The sequence below is a fragment of the Lacerta agilis genome, chromosome 1 (genome assembly GCF_009819535.1).
Source record: "Lacerta agilis isolate rLacAgi1 chromosome 1, rLacAgi1.pri, whole genome shotgun sequence".
NCBI classification, from domain to species: domain Eukaryota; kingdom Metazoa; phylum Chordata; class Lepidosauria; order Squamata; family Lacertidae; genus Lacerta; species Lacerta agilis.
The window spans coordinates 107,420,729-107,447,971 of record NC_046312.1 but is presented as its reverse complement, the minus strand read 5'-3'; the positions used below and the strand labels follow the sequence as shown (position 1 = coordinate 107,447,971).

The 27,243-nt window shown below is 43.3% G+C and overlaps 2 protein-coding genes across 2 annotated transcripts in view; both read right to left on the bottom strand.

Annotated features, from left to right (window-relative positions):
* Positions 1 to 7,526: 7,526 nt before the first annotated feature.
* Positions 7,527 to 16,158, bottom strand: LOC117056268 (xin actin-binding repeat-containing protein 2-like). Its single transcript, XM_033166458.1, has 3 exons — positions 16,019 to 16,158; positions 12,371 to 12,504; positions 7,527 to 10,538 (listed from the first exon to the last, which is right to left on the bottom strand). Exons 1-3 carry the CDS (start codon positions 16,040 to 16,042, stop codon positions 8,987 to 8,989), a joined length of 1,710 nt encoding a protein of 569 aa, XP_033022349.1. The 5' UTR covers positions 16,043 to 16,158; the 3' UTR covers positions 7,527 to 8,986.
* Positions 16,011 to 27,243, bottom strand: part of XIRP2 (xin actin binding repeat containing 2) — a 68,117-nt gene continuing 56,884 nt past the window's right edge. The window contains exons 6-7 of the mRNA XM_033166446.1: positions 26,912 to 27,036; positions 16,011 to 25,478 (exon numbers count right to left, since the gene is read on the bottom strand). Coding sequence (XP_033022337.1) covers positions 16,011 to 25,478; positions 26,912 to 27,036 — 9,593 coding nt within the window. The remainder of the gene's footprint in view (positions 25,479 to 26,911; positions 27,037 to 27,243) is intronic.

Genomic DNA, 27,243 nt, shown 5'->3' with positions numbered 1-27,243 from the left:
CTCTACTATTTATAGCCCACCCATCTGACTGGGTTGCCCCAGCCTCTCTGGGCAGCTTTCAACATAAATAATAACAACATGAAACATTATACATTTAAAAACTTCCCTATACAGTGGTACCTCAGGTTACAAACACTTCGGGTTACAGACTCCGCTAACCTGGAAGTAGTACCTCAGGTTAAGAACTTTACCTCAGGATGAGAACAGAAATCGCGTGGCGGTGGCAGGAGGCCCCATTAGCTAAAGTGGTACCTCAGGTTAAGAACGGTTTCAGGTTAACAACGGACCTCCAGAACGAATTAAGTTCTTAACCAGAGGTACTACTGTGCAGGGCTGCCTTTGGACAGCTTGGGGGTTGAATAGTTCCCTACCCTCCAAGCAGGACATTCCAGGATTGAATCAGAAACTGTGATGGCTTCTGTAAACCTAGGACTGTCCCTGGAAAATAAGGACACTTGGAGGGTCTGCAGTGGTCCATCTAGCTGAGGGCTGGGGAACCCTTGGCCCTACAGATGTTGCCAAATCACAGCTCCCATCAGCTCCAGCAAGCAAGGACAATGGCCAGGGATGGTGGGAGTTGTAGTTCGGCAACATTTGGAGGGCCACAGATTCCCCACCCATGATATAGTTCACTATTAGCCACACTGGCCCGATTCACACTGCACAGTCAGCCAAACCAAGGTTAGCATGAGCTTAACCACAGTTTGGGCAACACAGTAAACCAAACTTTGGCTTAGCTCAGTATGGTGCAGCAACAAAAAGCATTGGGAAGGAGCAAAGTGACTGAAAGCTCCTCTCTAGAAGTTCACACCCTTGTACAGTCTTCACTTAGCACATAGTGCAAGCTAGGCCATTGACTGGTAGTGGCTTTTCAGGATATCAGGCAGGAGTCTCCTGCAGCCCAATTCAGAGATGCCAAGGATTGAACTTCGGTCTTCTGCAGGTGGAACACATGCTCTGCCGTTGAGCTGTGGCCCTTTTATACAGAAGAGGAGAGGCAGTCCTGTGCCAGATGGCGCCCTACATTGCAGGGCGATGAGTGCTGTGCTAGGGCTGCAAAGTGATTAAATAAAGTTTTATTCTTGCCTCTTAAAGCAGCTCCTCAACAGTTGAGAAGAAAATGGTTCAGTAAATGTCCTGAACCCCTGGCCTACCTGGTGGCAAGCGCCCAGTCCAGGGTCAATCCATATGTCCAAAGTCCAAACTGAAGCACAGTCCCACAGATATTCTACCTCATCCAAGCTGGGGTCCATCAACATGGGCACTTGAGCAGACACAGCACCTCAGCTCTGCTGCTGTTTTATACACACGAAAGCTCATACCAAGAACAAACTTAGTTGGTCTCTAAGGTGCTACTGGAAGGATTTTTTTAAAAAATCTTTTATTTTGTTTTGACTGCTGTTTTATAGTTTGCATGCTGATTGCAGCACCTGGGCTTGCCGAGGCAAGTGATCCTCACCTGTTCCAAGTCTACTCCAGCTGAGGAATCACACATCTCTTCCCAGAGCTAGTGAGCCCCACCTGGCTTGCTAGTGAGCGGAGCTGTGGGCCCTTGCCTGCCCCTGCCTCCTAGAGCCACCCCTCCCACTGCTCCCTATGCCTCAAAGCCCTCTGTGTTCATGGAGGCAGGGGTCCCTGTGGCTCTGGTGATGGGTCCTGCTACCCCTGGTTCCTGTGCACTGACCCCCATCCCCTTGTCATCCTCTGATACTCCATCCTCAGCTTGCCCTGGTGTGTCCCATCCCAGCTACACCCCTCGCTGGGGTCCCCTTCCTCTTCTCCATTGTCCTGCCAGTCCATGGCACTAAACTAAAGGATTTCATTGTAAGAATCAGAGTCTGTTAGAAATAAAAATGCCTAACATGTCAGAAAGCGTGTAAGAACTGACATGTCACATATTGCAGAAGTAATTTTAGTCATCATCCTTCATGCTAGAATTGAATCTTTAACTATAATTTTTTGAACTATAATAATACCAAAAATAAACAAAGTAGTGACACAGTATAACTGAAGGTGGTGTACTGGAGAGTGACATTTTATTGCTAACATTATATTTTTATTTTTTAAAATCTTGTAAGTGTGTGTATCCCAAGCAGGTATGCTTTTACTTCATATTTTCACCAACTAAAAGTAGCCCCAACTAAGGAATCAGCTGAACCAGATGCAAGTCTGCATCCTCAATTTGTACTCTCAGTTGTGAGAAGAAGAAAAAGGTCACCTATCATTTTTTCTGTGTTGAATCTGTATTTGTTGAAGTGCCTCCCTGTGGTTATATGGCCCATCCCATGGACACTTTCCCTCTGTCATAAATGATGACACAAACTGACACTTAAGAGGAATTTGCACGACCCTTTTCAGATGACAACTGATGAATTGTCAAACCAACACAAGGTTGGGAGAAGGGCATAGTAAGCGGTGTGATACACACCCCCCACACACTCCCCCTCCTTCCTCTCTCTCCCCCTCTCCTTCCCCACAAATCCCACCTGTAAATCACCTGGGCTCCAAGTTCTCTTGCTATAGTGACAAGATGGCACTAACGACAAAACATGAGTGTTGCCCTTTATACAATGATGCAATGTGGGCCACATCCAAGCCAACATATTTAGCAAACCACAATGACAACTCCAGGGAAGAGGCGTTTTACCCTTGGAATGACCACCAGTGAAAAGTAGCCCCTTTCTGTTTTGTGAGCTGTTTTGCTTCTTTATTGCAGTCTCTAGCGTCTGCAGCAAGGAGTCATTCTGAGTTAAATATGGATCTGACAAAACTGAAAATGAAACTGTCCCAGGATGGCATTTTTACAAAAGAGCTTTAGATTTTTATCTCTCTTCCACCAGATTAACTTTTCTACTTAAGAGAGGCACTGTCTTATGAGTCAGAGCAAATGTTGAAAGGTTTAATGTAGCTTTTAGTCACAGTTCCGTAGCGAGGCCACAAAATGGCCTTTCCCCTCCTGCTCAGTCTCAGCAGAGCTGACTGGATTTTTGGCAGCCCCTGATTTCAGAGGTAGCAATTCTGCAGGTTTATGTATATAAAAGAACCAGGTATGAGCTGAAAGTACAGTTTCAAAAACCCTCACAAGCAGCCTCCCCCCCCCCTCTTTTGGCAGATAGTCTGAAGAAAATGTGCAAGTAGAGTCACCGGTGATATTTCACATAAAGCAAAATTCAAAGTGAATTTTGTGGCAGGGCCTGAGGTGCAGCCAAGGAATTTCAAATTCAATAAAGCTAGTGAACCTTCCCAAGAGGCTCCTGTGCCTTCCTAGGTTGACAAAGGAATTCAATTTTTTTAAAAAAAGCTTTTTAAGAACATTAGAAGAACTCTGCTGGATCAGTCCAAAGGTCACTGTAGGTTGAGGCCACCATCTTTATTTCCACCAGATGCTTGCAGAAAACCCATGCATAGTGTGAAGGCTTCAGTTTATACCCCATCTCTGCCCATGCCAATGGTATTCAGTGATCAATGGGCTCTGGATATAGACATTTCTTATAGCCACCTATCACAAATAGGCCTATCCTCCATGAATTTGTAGCACACCATTGAGCCTCCTTTCTCTTTTAAAGGCATTTGGCAGAGCAACCCAAACCCGCTTTGCGCCAGACTGAGGGAGGGGTTGGATTTACAGAAGTGCCGCTCTGCCCAACTCCCCCAGCCTCCATTGGCCTCCCACCCACTGCCACCTGTGGATTGACTCTGGTATTGCTCTACTGAGGTGCAGCTCCACCTGCTGCCCACCAAACAAGTGTGTGGTAGCAGGGGTGGCTTGAAGTATTTTGGCACCTGAGGCAAACCACAAATGGTGCCCTTCCCCCACAACCAGTGAAGAAGGGGTGAGTGAAGATCGACACCTGGAACAAGGTGGGAATAAAGATCTCTGTCAGGAACCAGGGAGGGAATCAAATTAACCATACCCAATGGTGGTCATGGGGATCAAAGGCAATTGCAGGGGAGAAAGGGGGTGGCTCTGAATCAGAGCCCAGGAGACCACAGAAAGTGGTCCCAGCCATTTCCTCCCTAGGGTTGGAATGAGACCAGCAGCATCCTCTTTTCACTGAAAGGTTGCTGTAGTGGCAGGGGATGGTGGCTGAAGAGGTGGTAGGGTTGGCCTCCAAGGACAGCACAGCTGATGCCTTCCTTGGAGGCAGGACCTACTGCTCCTTTGGATCTTGTTTCTTCTTTGGATCCTACTGCCTGAGACCTTTGCTTCACCTTGCCTTGTGAGTGGAAGTGCCATCGGTGGGATCCCTACCAGCGGAAACCCCCCAAATAGGTCCCCTTGGATCCTCGGCAAGGCTCTATTGTTGTGCAGCAACCTGCTTGCCCCTCCTACCTTATTATTATTATTATTTATTAAATTTTGCATACTGCCCTATGCCCATAGATCTCAAGGTGCAGATGGACTGTGAAGGTGGTGGTGGTCCCAGCCCTCTGGACAACTCCACCAGGGTGGAGTAGGTTTGGGATCACAGCCTAAGCCATTGACCATCACCAGGGGTGTAGCAAGGGGGGCGGAGGGGGCGGGGGGCCCTGCTGGGGGCGACACTTCGGGGGCAGCCCCACCCCCTGGGCTTATTTATTATTTTTCTTTTTAGGCAATTTTTGGCACTGCTGGGGTGGAGCCGCAGGGGCGGCCAGCGAGGAGGGGTGTCACCCCCTTCACTGGCCACTCCTGCGGCTCCGCCCCGGCAGCGCCGAAAATAGTCCCCCCTTGCCTTTATGCCGAGCTCTGCTGCTGGCTGGCTTGTGGAACCAGGGCATGGAGAGGGGCGGGCCAGCGAGGAGGGACACCCCTCCTCGCTGGCCCTTCCCTCTCCCTGCCCCGACTTGCGCTCCATCAAGGGAGCCCGGGTGGCAGATTCGGGAATCTTTGCAGCCTGCAGCGACTCCCGAATCCGCCTCCCGGCCCCCCTTTGTGCAGCGGCTGCTCACGCAGGCACGAGCAGCCGCGGCACGAAGGGGTGCCGCCGCTGCCCGGCACCCCCTAGGGCGGGGCATCGCATGCGTCATGACGTCATGACGCATGCACGCACCACGATGCCCTGCCCCCAGGGGTGCCTCTTGGCTTCCCGCCCCGGGCAGCCAAGGGGCTAAGAACGCCCCTGACCATCACCATATTTCAATTATTATGCTCCATCATCCTGTCAGGTAAGCTCATTTACATGTTACTGGGAGACGAGAGAGAAGTCGACCCAGGCTTGCCATTGCTGGTAGCTGCTCATTTCCCACCACAACTCTGTGCAATCCATTCTCTGCAGGTTGTGCGAGAGGACAGGAAGGTGGAATCCAAGCCACACAGGAAGGAAGTTCATTGTCTACCTTCTACCCTTCACCTTTGCTGCAGAGCAGAAAGAGAACGAGGAGAGCCCCAAATTAGCCAGGTCTGCTCCCCCATGATTGGTCACCATGGCCCAGGTGACCTTGCCCCTTCTTCCTGAGGAAATTCCTATCAGCCTCTTTCAGGAAAGTGGGTAATGGTGCAAACTCACCTCTGCTAAAAGATGCTTCCACATTGCTAATCTGCCTATTTGTCCTGACAGCTCCAGGGCTCCCACAGGGCAGTTCTTCCAAAGTTTCTTAGATTTGATTTCAGCATACTACTGATATTACAAAGAGCACCATCACATCCAACCCCAACACCACCACCCCCCCAGTTTTGCAATGGAGAGTTGCTACAGTAATTTTCTAGTAGCCTGATGAGAAATACCTTCAAGAATGCCACTTCCCTGATCTCTTTGACTTCAACTTTTTATTATTATTATGCTAACGGCGGACTGGTTTGGCTTTACTTTCGCATTCTCTTTCTTTCACTCAGCCTTCTTCAACTGAAATTGATGGGGATTTGGGCAAGTGATCCATGTGTCTCATTTCTGGTATGGATGAGCTGCCTCTTTTTTTATCTCCTTCAGGGAAGATTTAGAGTACTGCTTAAAAGTTTTAGACTATTGTGCAATGAATGGGCTGGTAATCATTTGTGCAATGGAATTTATGCTTGCAAAGTCACACTCCCTGCCAATCACTTAGATGCAGGTCATAATACCACATTCGTTTCGTCGGAGGCAAGGGTGAAGGATGCAACCTTTTTCTCAGAAACAAATAAAAGCGAGCAGCATCCAAAAGGCCATGTGAGATAGTTATGATGATGGCAAATCTCTGAGTAAATGTTTGGTGATTTGTATAATAGGAACAGTTCAAGGCAAAGTGCTCTCAAGTGGAGGGAATGTGCATCTTAAAAAAGAAACAGCTACCCACAATTTTTTTATATATACAGTGCAGCCCTGTAACATTAATTTCTTCAGTGGAGTGAGGCTGGGCTTCTTGCTCACAGTGTGAGAAGTGGGTTTCTCCACACAAAGTGCATCTCAGTCTGTTCTCCCAAGCCCCCCCTCTTTTTTTTTTTGAAGCATCACATAAGTTGAGTGTTTTACACAGAGCAGAATTGGCAGCTGGCTGTTTTTAGCTACCTCCAGGAGCTACATGGCAGTGGGAGCCACACCACATTCTGTCACACACATACAAAATACATACACAGTTCTTGAGCTTTCCTTCTTCTCAGCTGACCCATGCAGATCAGCTGAGAAGGGTGGAAATTGCCCCCTCCCTGCTCATCAAATAATCAATCCCGGAAACTACAACTAATCCATAATGCGGCAGCTTGACTGGTGACTGGTGACTGGGAGTGGCCACCGAGACCACCTAACACCGGTCCTGAAAGACCTACATTGGCTCCCAGTATGTTTCTAGGCACAATTCAAAGTGTTGGTGCTGACCTTTAAAGCCCTAAATCACCTCGGCCCAGTATACATGAAGGAGCGTCCACCTCCATCATTCAGGTCGGACACTGAGGTCCAGCTCCGGGGGCCTTCTGGCGGTTCCCTCTCTGCGAGAAGTGAGGTTACAGGGAACCAGGCAGAGGGCCTTCTCAGTAGTGGTGCCTGCCCTGTGGAACACCCTCTCATCAGATGTCAAGGAAATAAACAACTATCTGACTTTTAGAAGATATCTGAAGGCAGCCCTGTTTAGGGAAGTTTTAATGTTTGATGTTTTATCGTGTTTTTAATATTTTGTTGGGAGCCACTCAGATTGGCTGGGGAAACCCAACCAGATGGGCAGGGTATAAAAATAAATTATTATTATTATTATTATTATTATTATTATTATTATTATTATCCGATGACCAGGGAAGGGACAACTTGAATTCCAATCTGGATGCTGGGTTGCATGGTGAGGTTGAAACCCCAACTCCCAAAACTGCTTTAAGGGGACAGTCAACAAATTCATGGTCTACCACTGGCTCTTGTCGTGATGCTCATGCCGCCGCTGAATAAGTGTTTATGTGCATAGGAATGCTCTTGCTCATGTGTCCCACTTGTGGGCCTCTGACAGGCATCTGGTTGGCCACCTCAAAATAGATGGGCCTTTGGTCTCACCCAGCAGCATCTTTCTTCTGTTCTCATCATGTATATTACTTTAGTTTTATGAGCCAGTGTTTCCAGAGAGGAATAATTATGAACATTAGGCTTCAGTATGGTTTCAGTGCTGCTTACTTTATTTAATTTATTTTTTATGTTCACCACAAAGTAATTCTCTTATGCTAAAACCATTATAGTAATTTGCTATTACCAAACTTTTTCAAGTGTTGGGTTTAAAAATAAACTCAGAAGCTGCATTTTGTAAAGTGCTTTTTTATTATTCGGCATTGTCAACTGCTCAGTGAAGTGCTTTCATGCAAGCTCGACTAATGTTAACCTAGAAAAATCACTGCTATTCAGTACATAAAAGTCAGTCATCAGAAGTGCTACATGTTTCTAAAACTGAACCAGAGCCTGGTTTCGTTTCTAGTCACATTGGAATATTTCAGTGAATTAACAGTGACTCACCAGCTCACCATTTCTGTAGATATCATCCGTGATGGAGTTCTCTGAATGCACATCAGCCCAACTCAAGCAAGCTGAAGTCCTATTGATTCCAGTGGGAGAAACTTAGCTTCCTGTTTTCTCATTGAGCTAAATGGGACTTTTAGTGTGCAAATCTATGCAGTTAAGCCACGTTGAACTTCTTGGTTGGATCATGCACCTTATTTTTGGTTTTCAGGCAACATAATGTATACACTGGATTCAAAAATGTGAAGGCACATCATACCTCAACGACAAAAACAATATGTATAATGTGCAAATGCTGGATAAATGGATTATGGTGCATTTTGATGATCTACTTCAACCAAGGTCTCTGATTCAATATTTCTTTTCTTTAAAAAAAATGAAAAAGAAACAATGCTACTCGTATAGCTAAGAAAGCAAATGTACATACCATATCATGAAACAACAGTTCATTTACTTACAGTAATAACAGTAGGTGAAAAAATATCTTTAGAAACCTTTGTCTTCCTCTTAGAGCACACCAGGTGCATCCAAGTTTATTACAACAGATAAAGCATAAATTTGAAAAAGTGCAGTAGAAGAGAATAATATTGTAGCCTGTTTTTCCAGGGATGGAGTCACACATGCACGCTCATCTCTTGAATGCAACACTAACACAATGATCTACAGCATGTGTGAAGGGACCCATCATAAGATCTGAAACCACAGTGAGAATTTTCATACACTCAATGTCACCTCAAACTAGATACATTTCAGTTCACACCTTTAGCCAGAACTATCAAGCATTGGGCAAACAGGAGATGTACTTGTATGTATGAAGTAGCCCTTAATAAACATTTTTTTAAAAATACAGGTGATCTTTTTCTGAACAAAAATGACAGATATTTCACAGCTATACATGAATTCCAGTATACCTCCAGCAAATTAAGTGTAAATCATTGGTGAAATATAGTACAAATAAATGTTTTCTGGTGCGACCTCGTGGTTTAAGTTCTTACAAAAAAATTATGGTAGGTAGCCGGATGTGAAAGGTATATTTCATAAATAATGGCTATATAAACGTTTAGCCACAGTTAACAAATTACGCTCGGTCAATTGGACTACATTTACTCATGATCATCATATTGTTTATTTCCTTTAAATTGATCTCCATCAACTGGCTCCCTCATCTTGACATAATCTTCTTGAGAAGACAGAACAGCTCTACAGCTTGAGTCCAGTGAATCTACGCTTGTATCTTTCTGCATAATTTCCTTTGCTTGACAGATATTAATATGACCATTCATAGCGTCTTTTGAACGTGGTCTGGAAACATCTTTGGTTGCGCCAAAAGAGCCCAACAGACCAATGCTGTCATTGCGGGATAAAAAAAAAGTGTCTGTGTTACCGGATGAAATAGTATTTAACTTTTTAGCATGTTCCATTGCTTCCCTGGTGCCTAGTAACTCACTATCTAAAGGGTATGTTGCATTAGCGACCTCCTTTAAAATGACGGTGTTGCTAGCGCGTGGTTTTTGACAACTGGCAATTTTATTATTATGTCGAATAAGACTATCTGAGGTAGTGGTAACTTTCCTTTTGACGCTTTCTTCAACAAGATTTAAAGCCTCAGTGGAGTAGCCCATGCCAGGGTCAGTTCTACTGAGCTGTCCTGAATTTACTGTCTCTCTCTCTAGCCTTTCAAATGCATATTCATAGGGAGCGCTCTTTGCGTGGCTCAGAGAGTGCATATCACCACGAGATGCTTCCTGTCTCCCAATGTTCTGGTGTGGAAAAACGGTTGTACAACTGTTGTTGTTGTTGTTGTTGTTGTTGTTGTTGTTGTTGTTGTAAGTAATATCCTTATTATTCAGCAATATGATGTCCTCGTCTGTGTTAGTAACAGGTATAACTTCCACAACATCAGCCTTGCTATTTCTTCCATCTGTCTCCTTTTCAGTACCCTTCATAGTCGTGTTACCACATTCTTTCACATTCTTTCCACTTTCCTTCTCCTTTTCTGTTTCTTCAGCTTCGCTCATTTTCCCTTGCCTAGTTTCGTTTCCCCCCTTTTTTCCTACTTCGCATGTCCTTGTCATACTGGTATTTGTGGCTTCCACTCCCTGAGATGCAGGAGTAGGAAAGGGCTGGCCATTTGATTGCGAGGCAACAGTTTCACCTCTCTTTTTCTCCTTGGCTTCCCAAATATAGTCATCGCCATTTGCCAGTTGATGCTGGTTTCGGTCACCCATACATGGATTTTGACAGGTCCTGACGGCCTCTTGTTCAGAAACTTCTGGTGGCCATTTTGGTTTATTCACTTTAACCTCCTCCTCAATAGAAAATGATTTTTTGGGTGTTTCCATAGAAGGAGGCCATGTAACGTTTAGTTTCCCCAACTCTGTGTTTTGTTTTAAATTCTCACCCAAAGTTTCACGATGCCCTCGCCGCCTGCCAGGATTTGAAATTTGATCAGTTGGTTTATCTGTCTTTGAGATGGATGGGTTAACTTCTTGAGCACGAACACAGCCAGTGGGACCTTTTTGATCTTTGGGAATCCATAATTCTTTATGTTGCTTGTGTCCAAAACCTTCATCATAATTTCCTTTGGATTTGAAAAGTTGCTTAAAATGGGGTTTACAGTATATTTTTCCATGGAGAGAAGCGTAATTTCCCAAGCTGCCAAATCAAAGAGAAAGTGTTTTATGGCATCTATCTATCACAAATGCTCCAAGAATATCCAATTTTAGTTGACATTTTAAGTACCTATAAATAACAGATTCTATAAATATGGCCCTAACTCATATCATTTTAGAAAAGAAATAATAAATGGATTTTATTTAATGTATTCTAAGAGATTACAGATTCGATGTATTCCAGCAGATTATGTCTACTAGCAAGTGATATAACATTCACTTTCAATGTTGGTTTTATGACTTTGTTTTAAATGTGGAAACTGTTTTTTCAGGGCAATCTGCTATCTTCCTGTGCAAGAAGCAGCACAAACCATAACGGTGTGCAGCACTAGATAGAAATTGTTCTTTGTGAGGCAGTGTGGAATAAGAGTAGGTTGAAGGTGCCTATTCTTTTGAGGGATCAGCCTGATCCAAAGTGGGTTGCAACAGGAGCACCACCACCATGCAAATATATGGCCGAAAGAAGAAGAAATGAGTCCTCACATGCATGCCTGGATAGCTCAGTTGGTTAGAGGGTGGTGCTGATAATGCCAAGGTTGCAAGTTCAATCCCTGCATGGGGCAGCGGCATATCCTTGTCTTGCAGGGGGTTGGACTAGATGATCCTCAGGGTCCCTTCCAACACTACAATTCTATGATTCTTTGTTTGTGTTAAAAGTAGGTCATAGGTCTCCAAAGGCTGAAGACACCCTCTTTAAAATAAAATATTTCAGAGGATGGTGATAAGTTTAACAGAATGTTGGACAATACCGGCACAGTCCATTCAAGATCCTTAAGTCCCATTTATTTTACTGGAAAGGCTAAACATATATTTACCCTTTCTCAGTTCCCAACTGGAATGAAAGATGCTTAACTTTGATTGGTTCACACTCATTTTTATCGGTTTATAGAGATGAGGTGTAGTGAACTGCTTAGCCCATGAACCTGATCTACATCACCAAGCCTTTTTAACAGCTCACCCTTGACCCAATGTACCAGGAATGGTAGCTCCGGTGGCATCAGCGCCATTGTGATGCTGATCAGCCCCCCCCCCCCTGAATGATAAACCAAGGTGTGTTTCAGATTCATTACTCAAATATTGATTAACTGCACCGTATTGAAATACAGAACAGCAATGCAAGCATGGTGAGGCTCCACCACTCACCTGACTGCTGTCCAGTCACATCACTACTATTCCTGGGAGCCAAATGGGAATGGGCAATGTGGCAAGGAGAGCAGTGCAGTGCACCTCTTCTCTTTTGGTTGATCTATACTTTGCTGCTTTTTCTTGGAATCATTTTACTTTAAAAAATAATAAATCATACGTAAACCGATATATTTCTTTTCTTTGTTTTTTAATTGCATGATTGTATTACTGTAAGCTGTCCTGAGGCCTCTTGTTGAAGGGCAAGTAATGAATCTTTCAACTAAATAAATATTATGAGTTCCTTGGGAAACACGGCATATTTAGTGTCCATGTGCATTATTATTTGGCAAACATAGCAAATGGAAAATAATTTCCAGGGGACAGATCCACCCAATCATTCTTGTCACTCTGATTCTACCTATAAGACTTACATCGCACTTTGAATCCAGCTCTGACAAGTTCTAAAATATGGAGAACCGATATTTCCCCCCCCCCACTCCTTTAGATGGAAATGTCCGAAGAGAAAGAGCTTAAGTGACCTGCCAAACAACCATTTCGGTGCTAGAGTTCAGCAGGAATTCCCGGTCTGTTGACTTTTGACCCATTCTCTTGGATATCACTCATATGAAAACAGATGGCGGCTATGACAGTATTTGTATGTCAACGTGTTAATTGTTCACTTCATCTTACCTTAATTTACTGCCACAATGGTGACACCGGAAACATGATTTATGAAAGGTCTGCTTGTCGGCAACCAGGCATTCCATTGGATAGACTCTCTTTTGACAAAGTAGGCACGTTTCCTTTCCCTGAAGTTGCAGTTTCTAGAAATAAATAAGACAGGGTCTCAGAGCTATTACTCATTTTTCTTCCCCTTCAAGCTCTGCACCAAATGTTTTGCCACCACTAAGAAAGCTGAAATGCTTGACTCACATAGAATTAACACCTAAGATTCCAGTTTAAAGGGCCAAATAAAATCCATGTTGCATCGTAACCTACACAACCTTGGGAGACTAGGCTCACCTGTTTACTTGGAAGGCACAGATTGCGGTTTAATATTCCAAGAGGAAGAGTGACTCATGCTTCCTACTTTTACATCTTCACTGTCATGTGCCAAGCAGGAGTTTGCATAGCGAAGCTGCATATTTCTGCAGCCGGAGCTCGCCCACACCTTCCCACTGGGGGAGGCGATGCATATGTTCCCCCTTAGCACATATTTCAGTGGAAATGCTTGTTTTTCCTCTTTCACTGCATTGGGGATTTTCTGCAGGCAGCAAATCATACATTTTTAAAGGGTTGGCTCAACAGCATTGATCAATAGTCCAAGACATTTTATGTTATTTACTTTGTTGAATCAGACCTGTTCTCCTTGGACAGCGTGGATTATTACAGTGATGTTGATCCCTTTGTGTGTGTTTGTGTGTGGCTTGATGCTTGTTTAGCAATGAAGTCGCTGCCTAGGTTTGCACTGCAGTGCTCTCTGCGAGGGACTGTGTTCTATCCAGGAATGGATGAAACCAGCTGACCACTCCACAGTCCCACCACCTGTGTACTGAAACTATAAACCAGGGCTGACTCACCTGTGCCCTCTCCCCCTGATGTTGTTGGATTACAACTTCCACAAGCCCCAGCTAAATTTGGCCAATGTTCAAGAATGATGGGAGTTGTAGTCCAACAACATCTGGGGGAAGGGGCACAGCTTAGACACCCTTGCTAAAAAGAAGACACTTCAGAATAGATGACAGCAATCTGGATTTTTTCCCCTTTTCTTTTTGAATTACATTTGGCCAGAAGAAGAGTGAATAGGTCTTGGAGAGAAGTTTTGTTCTTGAAATACCCTATTTAAGTTCAGCTATCTGTGAATATTTTACATGTGCTCCTCTATGCTTAAATGTATTGACACTGTGTTTTTTTACATTCAGACCATTCATACTGTTCTTATGTTGCCGAGTTAACTGTTTTTAGCGTTATTTAATTGGAATTGTTTATATTATGCATTGGTTTCTGCGAGAAATTAGCTTATAATTACTGTTGCTTTTGTACTTGGCATATTGATATGTTAGGAAGCAATCTGCGCCCTTGAGCCATGTTCCTGGAGGGGGTTAGAATTGGGCAAATGTCACTCCATCCAGCTCTGCTGAAAGGGTAGCTCTATTGCCATGGATGCGCCATTGCATCTACTGAAGATGGTACTGCCGTATTCCTGCTGACAGTAGCTGGTGCAAGGACCCCAAGTGTGGGTGTTATATGGGGAACAGCAGGAGTAACCAAGGGTTTACTGGGTCCTAAAATGGCCCCTTTTCAAGTTAGGGTCCTGAATAAGGCCTGAATTGGGAGAGAGGGAGAGGGAGAGGGAGAGGGAGAGGGAGAGAGAGAAATGCCCCCACCTCTGCCAGAAAAGGTTTAGGTAAGGCGATGGTCCCATGACTCTGATTTTCCCTGGGACCAGATTGTTCTGATTTGGATTGCTCTGTTATTATACTTTTGACATTGATGTATTTATACTGACATGTTGTCTATATTATTTCTATGAAGCACTTTGAGCTCAACTTTGCTGTTGGAAAAGTGGCATGCAAGTAAATCAGATGAAATCCCTCACAGATTAAGCCCACCACCACTTTTATTATAGTAATTAAAATGGATTAATACGCCATCAATATCATCACCCTTTGTTTTTAGTCTCTTAGCTGTGATATAACGACCTGAAATGTTTTTATTGCTGTTATTATGACCCTGATTATATTGCTTATATTTTACAAGGTTTTTAACTGTTTTAAATCTTGTACAATACTGTGGGAAAATATTTTGAATGAAGGCATATATATATATATATATATATATATATATATATATATCCAGGGAGGCCAAAGAGTTGTTGGGGAGGGGAGAGAAAGGGGCAGGAAAGTCCCTTTCTATGAGCTTCTTTTTGTTTTCTATTCATGGGTTCCAAGCCCATATGTTGGTTTCACGTTTATACTGGAACAGAGTGTTTGGAAATCCGAAAATCCTATGGATGTAATCACCCTAAACAGTTCTGGTATTGCAAGCATTTCTGGCTATGCAATTGAACTTCCCATCCCTCTTTTCTTCCTATCCAACCCCATGAGCCACTTAAAGCTGTTCCAGATGTGCAGGCAGAGAAGAGAGAGAGAGGAGGTTCTGTGGTGCAGCCAAAAGTGTTTCCACTAGCGGAACTATTTACCTGGATAGCATCTAGTGATTATATCCATAATTTCATGGCTCCTTTTCACCATGTTTTTACTGCTCTTAGTGTCTTCAGTCTCTCCTTCACTATAACATGTATTTGCAACAGTATGAATGAAATGTTTGCATCAAATCAGTGCAATATTATTGTGCTTCCTTTCCCTGCTCCATCAATTTGTGCCCATCCCTTGGCACAAACATAACTGAGAATGCCTTCCTAGGGGAGAATGATTTTTGACAACAATTCCACACACCACAGAGTAGAACTCCAAATAAATGCAACATTTCATGATGTCTTCTCTCTCTCTCTCTGGCATTCTGAGGTTTCAGCCCTAAACACACTTTTATAATTGGATCATTACCATGGAGCACATTGTAAGGGTTGGGCTATAAATCTCTTTAAAGGCCTGCACTTCACACTACCACATAAAACAAAATGAAGTTGCATTAAGGCAGGAGTAGCTAACCTGCCACTTTCCAAATGCTGATGGACTACAATATCCATCATCACTGTTGGTCATGCTGGCTAGGGATGATGGAAGTTGTAGTCCAACAACATCAGGTGGCTGGAGATAAGACACCCCTGCATTATGGGCATACTATTCTATGGAAAAGTCAAGCACTAGCCACTTTTTTTAAAAAAAGAACGATGGCTGCAAAAGATCACACTAAATTTTATACACCATGCAGATCCAAAGACCTTCATTCAATTAAATGCAAAAAAATAACAACCCACACATGTTAGCATACTTTTAAAACTGAAGGAATCTTAAAACAAATGTCATAGTATGTTAATTATTTTGTTCTACTTTTAGTGCTCAGGAAAATGTCATTCCCAGAAATCAAATATAACATTTGACTATTTCAACCTAAATCTAGGTTAGCCCCACACTTGGCACATATATTAAAGCACATGCCTTTGGAAAGAAAAGGAAGAAGAAAGATTTCTGAGACAGAGAGAGAGAGAGTTGGGTTAAGTGGGAGGGGAAAACACCAGCAAAAAAATTGTTAGTTGGAGTTATGTAACTTCACTCTTCCAATAGACACATTAATTGCACTCCATGTTTCATTGCCATGGCATCGTACTCTTCCCAAGCTGTTAATACCTGCTTCACACACTGCATGCTTATTTACCACTGATAAACTCTGCTTCCTCATGGAAGCTACTTCTCACTTCTGCTTCGGCAGCATCAGACATGGTGTAGCCGAGGCTTTTGAAGACTCTCTCGCTTTCTTGCCAAGTCTTCTGAAAATTCCTTAGCAGCTCTTCTGGTGAATCAGCAGCAGAAATATCCAAGATATGCCCTGAGATGACGTCTTCATAGGTTGGCGGTGCACGCTTGAAGCCAAACCCTGACTGCATCCCATCTGCACTTCGTGATGTGGAGGTGGCAGTTCTCGATTCCACGACGGTGTTCTCAAATGTATCCATGCCGGAGGAGCATTCAGTGTGGCACTTTGCATCAAAGCACACCCTGGATTCCAAGGGATGCTCTTTAATGGCACATTGCTTTTGCTTGCAAGGTACATTTTCTTTGGGTTCTCTTTGCCACTTGCCTGGAAACTTTTGGAAGCTATCTAATCTCTTCTCACTCTCTTGGGAAGTTTGGTTCAATTCCTCCTTCCTAACCCTGTGCCTTTCTTCTTTTATTTTACCACTGATTACACCATTCTCAACATACTTTTTCTTTGTTTTCACCTCAGCCGCTGGCTTATCATGAAGTGTTCCTAACACTACATGTATTTTATCCTCACTCTCCTTGCCCAGTCTTTCAGATGCACACGGTTCCTTCCTTATGGGAATAATCAATTCAGGGACTTCGGCCTTCTGCGCAAGACCTTGGGGACCAGCCTTAGAAACCTCAATATTTTGAGTCCTGCAGACAGAGTCCATATTTTGTCCATGTGGCTCTAAGCCTTCTGGAATGTTTCCTCCCTTTTTGGAGATGTGAGTCTTGTTTGTTTTGGATTCCTCATGAGCTTTTTTCACTGTACCAGCAGTTATTTGGGATTCATTTACGGACGACATTTTTGAAGTTAAAACATCAGATTGCCGTGCCTCAATCTTGATTTGTCGGCGGAGTGTTGCAGGAGATTTCACTATCTCTGACCTTTTTTCGACAATAGGAACTGGGGTTACTGATCGGTTTTGCGTTGCTCCTTGAGCGAGTTTGACTGTGGTGTCTTTAAGCTTGGCCAGCTGCTCAGAACGGCTTCTTGGAGGAGAGGGGGAGAGGCAGGCAGCTGGCCGCTGCACCTTAGACGTTGGTGTAGTAGACCTGGGAGGCGGTGATGGTGGAACCGGGGTACTTTCCCTTTGAACAGGAGACAAGACCTCCCTGAGAGGAGATTCAATGCATCTAGATTCAATTGTAATGTAAGTAGGTGAAGGTGCTCTCATTCTTAGGGTTGAGGGTGAAGAAGTTCTGGTTTCTGAAAACCTGTGTTCACTAACTTGCTGTTTCATCTCCCGATGTGCCCTTGTGTCTTTGATCATCTCTTTAGTCTCCTGTGATTCTTTCCTGCTTGAACCAGTGCTTACTTTAGCTGTCTTTTGCAATGATCCTCCAACTTTAGGAAACTCTTTTCTCGGTTTTTGGGGTTTCATGGAATTCATGGCTGTCTGGATGGCCTCCTCAAAGGATTCAAGCATTTTGGTGGCTTGATCTTTGATCAGTGATAACTCTTCTTTCATCTTCTCAACATCATTCTCTTGTGTGAAGTAAGCTAAGTTTTGCTTCCTGTCTTGTTCTACCATCCACCCTGGAATGACGTTTAAGAATGTCTGTAATGTTTTGAACCCATTTTTATTCGGCTCAGTTTCAAACTCCTTCACTCTGGACAACACCTGCTGTACCTCCTCACGTTTCCTCAAAAACTCTAATATATCTACTGGGCTTTTCTCGTTACTCTGTAGTGATCCTCCTGGTGAAATGGATGATAATGTCTTCTTTTGTGCCAGCTCTTGTTTCATCTCTGTTGCCTTTAAAAGGCCTTTTTTCTGCTGTGTGGACTTTTCCTGGGCATATTCCTTTCCTTGTAAGCTGCTATCATTCTGGGACAGTTTTTTATTTTGGGCATTTGTTTCTGAAACAAATGTTTTCTCTTGCTGTGAGATAGACATCTGTGACTCCTGATGCATATCAATTATCTTTTGCTTGACCATTTTCTCTGATTTATTGCTAACCTCCTCTTGTTTTCTTTGGATTATTACTTTCTCTTCCTTAGGGCAAGCAATGACTTGCTTCTGCTTTCTTTCCACAGCCAAGGAAACTCTTTCTTTCTTCATTTCTTCTTTCCCTGTTTCTTTCCTTTGAACTAATATTTGCTTCACTTCACTTGAATCCTTCTCTCTTACCTCCTGCTTGCTTTCTGTATATTTCAGGAGTCCTTTCCCCACGTGCATCTTCTCATCAACGTTCACCTGGTTATTTGTCTTTGTGGTGCTTTGGTTTTTCCTGATAGAATTGCTTACATTGTCTTTCTGTTTCTCTTGAACTTCTTGCTTCACAGCATTCTGGAGGCTAGTTGCCTCTTGCTTTTTATGCATCTCAGACTCCTTGTGGGTTTCATATGAACTTTGTTCTAAGGTGGGAAGCTTGATGGTTCTTACATTGAAAGTAGGGGAGACCAGTTTACTTTTGGGCATGTGTAAATGCTCCACATTTTTGTGTTGCTCTCCTGCATGCATAGGGCGTTCTTCATGGGTCTGTACCTTCTGAGAAGACACACAGTGCTTTGTTAGGTTTTCTGACTCATGCGTTGATGTTTTCTGAGTGTGTTCCTCTGCTGAGATCCTAACAATGGTTTGAGACTGTTCAGCAGCTGATACCGTTGACATAGACTGCAGTTTATTGCTTTGTGACACCGTGACTTGCGCCTTTCCCTGATATTCAGGCTGAGTGGGCTGATCTGGAGCTGAGGGCAAAAGGCCTGGCAGAGGGGTTTGATCCTGTTTGTCTGGTTTTAGTACTGGCAGACAATGTTCTGGCTCTGTCTGAACTGAACTTCCCGAAGCTTCACTGTTCCTTCTCATAACCACTTTGCAAACATCTTGGGTTTGCTTCTGCTCCATCTGTTCCCTTTGCTGCCTGTATTTTTCTTCTGCAATCATTAAAGGGGTTTTGAATTTTCGCACATAAGGCTTAGGACTTGCTTGTGTCACATCTGCTGGCAGGGAAGGAGATTTGACAAGCGGGAATGCACTTGTTTTCTTTAATGGCGAGGGCTCCAACTTGATCACTTCCATAACTGATGCTGGCCTTCTAACCTCTTCAGCCCTTGCACAAACTCTTTCCTCTCTCTTTTCACAGCTAACAACATTCCTCGTTGTTGTGCTTTCCATGTTTTCTTCCATTGTTTTTGTGGTATTGTTTTCTTGGCGCATTTGGACAATGCTTGGGTGAACTTTGTGAGATGTTTTAGGCTGGGGTGCTTCTGAGTCGTTCGTAAGTTCTGTTGGAGGATGTTTCTTGGTGTGTGGGGCCTTGCCAGGCTTAACACTGGCGTGAAGCTGAGTCGACTGCTGCAAAGTGTTGTCTAGACGTTTGAGGAAATGTTCTTTCCTTTGCTTTGCCTGATGAACAGCAAAGGGCTGAGGAACAGGAGATGAAGCCAAAGCCACCAATTCATGCTCATCTTCGATAGGGGGCGGAGGTGGAGGAGGGAAATGCTCATATTCGGCTTTAGCCTGTCCTATGGGGGGCGGAGGGGAAGGAAAGCTTTGTCTGTCAGAAGCCATCATGAAATGAGTCAGAGGAGGAGGAGGAGGCAGAGGAAGATCTGCTTCAGATGAAGCCACAGATATTGGGGGCGAAGGGGGAGGCGGCGGGGGAGGCGGAGAATCAATTTCTGACCTGTCTGGGCTTTTGGGGTTTTTGTTTGGATTCAGTGGATTTTTCACCACACCTCTGAAGTCCGATGCAGCAGCTTCCACTTTAGTCTTCCCTTGAAACTTCAGTGTGGATTTTTCATTTTGCTGGATAATGTCTTGCTTCCTCTCGGCTTCTTTAAATTGGCTGTGCATTTCCTGGGTGACTCTGACTTTTTTATTGGTTTTAATATTCTGTTCTGATGCCATGGAAACCTCAGCTTGGGTCGCCTTAACATTCTTTTTCTTCTCTTGGCAAACTGCCTTTGAATACTGAGATTGTTTTCTATCTTGCTGCGCCCCTTGCGCTTCAACGTGACCGGTTGCTTTGGAAATCATGCCAGTTGACATGTTGACCAGCTGCTCCGCACCCCTGCGATGAGAGCTGTGATCACGGGCCGACAATTTTGATTTTTCTTTCCTCTCCTCCTGAACGCTCATGTCAAAATATTCTTCATCTTTACGTTCCTGGAACACATTCTGCTTCTTTCCAGTCATCACTTGTTTTGCAGACTGTACAATGCCGGGCGAACTGCCTTTCCTCAGCATTCCACCTCCCTCTGACTTCTCTGTTCTTTCGTTTTTCTGAATACTGCTAGGAAGAGCAGGTTGATCAATCACATATTGATCAGTATGACTTTTTGCTTCCCTTTTCACAATGTTCTTGACTCTGACCTTATTCATGGACTGATCCACTTTCTCGGTGACCTTGTGCTGGGAATTAGATAAGCACTTCACATTTTTCTTATCTGACTCATGCGCCTTGCTGCTCCATTTCTGAACAGAATGGATTGCTCTGGTGCCTCCGGTGAGGACGCTTTTCTCCCCAGACTTCATTCCTTCATGAAGTTCCCGGTGACATTCTTCAATATTATTTTGTGAACTTTCAGTTACATTAACTTGCTTCTTGACTAATTGCTGAGATGGCTCATGCAGTTGCTCGGTGAGCCTCTTCATCTCTCGGCCTGTGCCTGTTTGGTGCCGCTTTGTTTTAGTTTCTGCGGAAGTTTCAAGAAAGCTCGCTACCTCCATCTGAACATCCCTCCTGACCATTTCGTCTTTGCTGATGCTCTTGAAAGACTGTTGTGCTGCTTTTAAAGACCTCAGTGTGGACTCAAGGTCACCTCGAACAACCTCTTCTCTCAATACCTGGCTTTTTGTGTTTCTTGCTTTCTCCAGAGATTCAATTGCTTGCTTAATATCTCCAGGGATGACATCTGGCTTTTCTGTTTCCTTCAGCTGAGAAGCCGATTCTTTAAGGGACTTCAGAATTGCAAGGATGTCAGCTTTTATAATTTCTTCCTTCTCTGTAACAGTTGTTTGATTTATGGCCTGGCTGAGGGAATTTAAAGCTGCCTTCAAATCGCCCCTTATAATTTCTTCTTTGCATACATGAGAAGATGTATTTTGTGGCTCTGTTGTAAAGATTTTAACTGCATTGCACACATCTCCAGGGATTATGTCAGTTTCCTCAACTGTCCGCTGAATTTGAGACTTCGTTTTCTTAAGCAACAGTTTTGTAGCTTCAACATCACCACCAATGATTTCTTCTTCCTCCTCTTCTTGATTACGTCTTGCAAATGTTTCGTTTTCCCCTGTCTGGAGTAGTTTCAAATAATCTAGTGCCCCAGCTTCTATGCATGTTGTAAAAAACTGAACATTTCCCCTTTCTGAATCATCTATTTTAGGTCTTTCTGATATTTCATAATTCACTGCAGAAGAGAGAAGGCTATGAATTGTACGCTTCACATCGCCACATATCACTTCTTCTTGCTCGATTTTATCACTATCCTTTTTGTGAAAGAGAGAATAGACTGTCATGTTAATATCACCTCTCTCGTTTTCCTGAATTAAAATTCCACGTTTTACAGAGCTGTCCTTACTAAACAGGTTTTTTATGGCTTGCTGTATATCACCTCTCACTACCTCTTCCTTTTCAATGTGAACATCTGTTGATCTATTCAGCAATTGCTCTTTTGCTAAATTCACATTTCCCTTTTCATCTTCATTGACTTTAGTTTCCCTTTCAACGGGGCCAGGTTTGGACAGCAGGTTCAACATGATGTTGGCTAAATCTCCTCTAATGATCTCTTCTTTTTGTATTTCAGGAGCCTCCTGATTCATGAGTTTATATTTTGTCATTCGGACATCCCCAATTTCATCTGCTTCCAAGATGATCCCATGGGATTCTACAACTTTGTGAGAATAAAGTTCCTTTAAAGTTTCTTTCACGCTTTTCCCTATAATTTCTTCCTTTTCAACTCTGCTTTCATTGAATTCATGGAAGGGAGTTGTTTCAAACAGCCACGTCGTAGTCTTAACATCTGCCTGTGGAATTTCTTCTTTATCTATTTTTGTATCGTTTTCGTCCGTTTCCTTAATGGAGTCCAGAGGCTGGTTTTCAAAAAGCCACACTGCATGCTGAACATCACCTTCTTGCACATCATCCTTTGTTACTGTCTTGACATCTTTATACTCTGACCCCTCTCCTCTAATCTCATCCATGGTGTGTGTTTCAAATAACCAAGTAGACGTTTTGACATTGCCTTGCTGTATTTCGCTGACACTCACTGTTCTTACATACATGCCTCCCTGGCTTTCTTCAGACTCAAATAATTTCTTGTTGGCCTTCACATTCCCACCCTGCACACTGTCGACTGTGGGCACAATGAATTTTTCCTCATCTGAAATGGTGTCCAGCGGCTGTGTTTCAAATCGGTATCTGACCGAACTAACGTCTCCTTTCTGAATATCTTCCTGGGTGACAGATTTTATAACATACACATTATCTGATTTGTTTATTGATCCTAAAGGCTTTGTTTCAAACAGCCACCGTGTTCCACGTACATCTCCTTGAATTACTTCTTCCTTCTTCACGGTAGTCACCTCATGATAATACCCTTCTTTGTCTTGAATTGCGTAAAGTGGCTGGGTCTCAAAGAGCATTCTGTAGCTTTTCACATCCCCTTTGGCTATTTCTTCTTCACTTATGGTTTTCTTGGTGCTGACATCTACAGAAGATTCGTCTTTAATCTGGTCCAAAGAAAACGTCTCAAAGATGAAACATCCTTTCCTCACATTTCCACCTTGTATGTCTGTAACAGTTTTAACTGAGGTCCTGTCTCCCTGGTGGTCTGTTATTTCATCAATTGACTGGTTCTCAAAAAGCCAACAGCAGCGCAAAACATCCCCTTTCTGTATATCTTCACTTTGGATGGTTTTAATTTTGTTCACAACTTCCTCTGAGCTGACATTTATTGAGTCTAACGATTGATTCTCAAATTTATACCGCATGGTGGAGACATCTCCAGGCTGGATGTCAATTTCCACCACCCGCTTGAGTTCCTTCTCTTCTTCTCCTTGGATATTTTCTAGGTTTTCAGTCTCAAAAAGGAAACAAGCTGTGCGGACATCACTTCCCTGAATGTCCTCCTGCTCCACAGTGTGAAGTTTTATGGCTGTTTCTGCTTCTTCCTTTATTGCATCGAGAGGCTGAGTTTCAAAGAGCCAGGTACAGGTCTTGACATCTCCTCTGCGGATTTCTTCATTGTCTGTTGTGACCTTCTCTTTGTCATATAGAGATTCCATTGGCTGGGTTTCAAACAACCACCTGCATGTTTTAACATTCCCCTTCACAATTTCTGTTGTCTCAGTCTGTTCTGTGCTTTCTTCATCTTCCACGTTGCTAAAGTATTTAATGGAGTCAAGAGGCTGAGTTTCAAACAGCCATTTGGCTGTTTTCACATCACCTGACTGTACTTCTTGTGAGGAGATCCCTTTGATTATCTCAATTTTTTCAATGCTCTCGTCAAACTGGTCAATGGGCCTTGTCTCAAAGAGCCACTTGCAGTTCCTGACATCCCCTCTCACGACCTCCTCTTGTCGAATTGTTTTAACTTCATGATATTTGCCATGCCTATCTTGGATGGCATATAATGGAGTTGTTTCAAAAAGACCTTTGTTTAATTTTACAGCACCTCTTGTTACACCTTCCACGTGGATTTTACACGAGTCATCGTGTGTTCTTAAACGGCACATTTCAAATGCATGTTTGCAGCTGCTCACATCCCCCTTGTCAATTTCCTCCAGTCTCACAGTTTTTATGATTTCTTTCTTTTCCTCTCTAATCTGTTCAAGGGGCTTAGTCTCAAAAATCCATTTCTGATGCCTCACATCCCCTTTTTCTTCCTCGGTGGCAGCCATTTTCTGAAGCTTCCCAACATCTGGGCTGTCTTTCAGCATATCCATTGGCAGTGTTTCAAACAGGTGTTTTGTGGTATTTACGTTACCTCCGATGATTTCTTCTGTGGGTTGAGGATTTTCATCTTCACTTTCTTTTAGAGTGTCAAGAGGCTGAGTCTCAAAAAGCCAGCATTTTCTGCAGACATCAGTGCCTAGGATGACTTCTTTTTCCACCAGAGTTTCTTCAGTCTCCTCCTTAATGGCATCTAAAGGCTGGGTTTCAAAGAGCCATTTTGCCCTGCCTACTTCACCTTTGACACCTTCCTCCATGGAGATTCCACGGACAACTTTGATTTCCAAGGAATCTTTGTTGATCATGTCCATAGGCTGCGTTTCAAACATCCATCGCACTGTCCTGACATCTCCTCTCTCAAGGTCTTCTCTGTGGACAGTTTTAATCTCTAGCATTTGGCCCAAATTGTTTCTAATAACATACATTGGTAGAGTTTCAAAATGCCTTATACTTCTCTTCACACCGCCTTTAATCTCCTGTAATTCAGATCGGAGCTGCAGCAACTTAGCTTCATCCACTGAATAAAGTTGTCCAATGCTATCCAGATGTTGTGTTTCAAACATATACCTCACCGTTTTCACATCTCCACCAGTGATCTCCTCATCAGAGGTTTCATTGGATTCCTGCTCTTTCTCATGGTGAATTTTATTCATCGAGTCCAGCGGCTGAGTTTCAAACATCCACGCAGCTGTGCGGACATCACCTCGAGCCAATTCAGGAATTCTGTCTGCATTTTCTGTGTTGTCTGAAGAATGTCCACCCAGTGCATCAATAGGCTGGTTTTCAAACATCCAGGTGGTATACTTAACATCCCCACCTGCAATGATTTCTTGACTGGCAATGCTTTTAACATTGTTGGGGTCAGGAGATTCATCTTTGATGGAATCCAGAGGCTGATTCTCAAAGATCCACCTCATAGATTGGACCTCTCCCTTGAGGATTTCATCCCACTCCAGATATTCCCTTTCTGGGCTCATGCACTTCTGAGGGCTGCTCTCTGTGTTTTCAAATACGTACCTCGCCTGGCGTACATCTCTTGCAGCTGAGCTGCTTATTTCAGTGTCACTAGACACAATATCAGAAATATCATTGAAGTAATCTTTTTCCAAATTCTTTCTCAATTCTGGGTGGATGTGTTTGTACAAACGCTTTAATTCGTAAAGGTTTCTTTGCTTGGAATACAGATCTTTGGGAAGGGGCTGCTTCGATGGAGAGGGAGAGGATTCAGGGGACTGGGAAAACTCTGTCATTTCAGGTGGAGCCTGTAGTAAGTCTGGAGAAGGTGGAGGAGGAAACTCCTCTGTACTTGCATACTTGGAAGAGCTGCTATAAGCTGCAGCTGAGGCAGCAGATGTGCACTCGGTTTCCCTCGCCATATATATTCCTTGCTGTCTATTTGTAGAAGCCACTTCAGCAGAAGAGGGAAAGGCTGCGGAAGGCCAGGCCATTTCTTGATACTCGTTTTCAATCTTTAGGGGACAAAATTAGTTGTTTCTTTTAAAAAACCGTTTCCTTGAATTCATTCTTTATAGTTCATTCAGCCCTAACAAGTGCTAAGCAGCAGGAGCTCAAATTCCTAATCTACCTGAGAACAAAACTAATGTCCAACAGTGTGATTTAGCGTACTGGGGAAGGGCCATTGCTCAGTTGTAGAGCACCTGCTTTTCAGGCAGAAGGTCCAAATTTCAATTCCTGGCATCTGTAGGCAGGGCTGTGAGAGTCCCCAGCCCATTATGCTTGAGAGCTGCTACCAGTCAGTGTAGACAATAATAAGCTAGATGGGCCTACCTGGTAGAAGGCAGCCTCCTACATTCTATGAATTAGAACTGCTGCAATTCATCCATAGCCTCCATTACTTCAACAAGGCAGTTTGTACCAATATCATTTATCTGCACTATAGTATATACACATTCTGAGATAATCTTGATCTTGCCTGCTTTTATCTCATATTAACAGATGCAGCAGTCATAGGCCTATGCCTTCTTGTAAGAATTGTAAATAGACAGAACACAGAGCATGGAGCCAGCTAGTTTATACCTGTAAGATATCATTTATCTACACTATAGCGTGTGCACCTTCTTCTAAGAATTGGAAATGGAATATAGAACATGCAGCCAAAGAAAAAGAATTTAACAGCACACAAAGGATATTTTAAAAAGGAAAGCTGTACCTTATAGGTGGGTGTTGATCAAAAAATACGCTTAAGTATGTTAGAGAATTCCAGATTATTTCTGTAAAATTTAGACTAAACACTTACAAGATCTTCCTGGATATCTCCCAAACAGACCTAAATATAATTTAATATACAAACAGCACTGTCCTGTGAGTCAGTATACATGGGTTCATGGGATCACGCTTAAGGAGCCCAATGTTGCTATGACGCTCTAACAGGTACATGGGAAGGTAAGGGGGGGGGAATCACAACCCCAAACTCTGCTATTGGCTGCCATGCTCACAGCATCCTAACAACTTTTTCAGTGAAAGAAAAGCCAGTGTAATCAAATCCCACTACTTCATTGCAGCAAGGACTTGGCAGGAAGAACAGTGAGCACACTCTGTCTTAGCAGGAGTCACTGTTTGCCCTGCCATAGTTTTAATTTGCCTCCAAACAATTGGAGCATAACCCCCCCCCTTGCCACACAGATCCCTTGTTTACGGACTTAATATTTGCATTGGAAATATCAATTAAATGAATGCAACATGGCTATTCTGAATTTAAAGCCACTGCAACTCAGAAAAAATAAAATAAATAAATTCCTTCCAGTAGCACCTTAGAGACCAACAAAGTTTGTTATTGGTATGAATGTATTGGTATGAATGTGAGAATGTTAACTAAATGCAAAAAAATGATAACAATTCAGGACTATTCGGATGGAGATAATCCGTTTTCAGCACCACCAACCTTGATCTGCTTTGCAGGCGTTCCACTCTCTCGGCCAGAATGGAACTGGGCAGTTTTTTCAAAGTGCTGCTTTAAGGATTGCGTAGAAATCTTTGGGATCGCCTCATCTGTAGCTGCGTTGACCACTGCAATACAGAAAGAAAATGAAAATGAAAATGAAAACTTGGGTCTATATTGGCTGCATGAAAATTCATCAGCATTTTTCTGTGCGTTTCTCCCCACAGGCACATTTTTGTACGTGACACCCCCCCCCCCAATATATTGCATTTTTATATCATATTTTCACAAATGCATGCATTTTTATGAACAACTTCCCCTAATGTATGCATTTC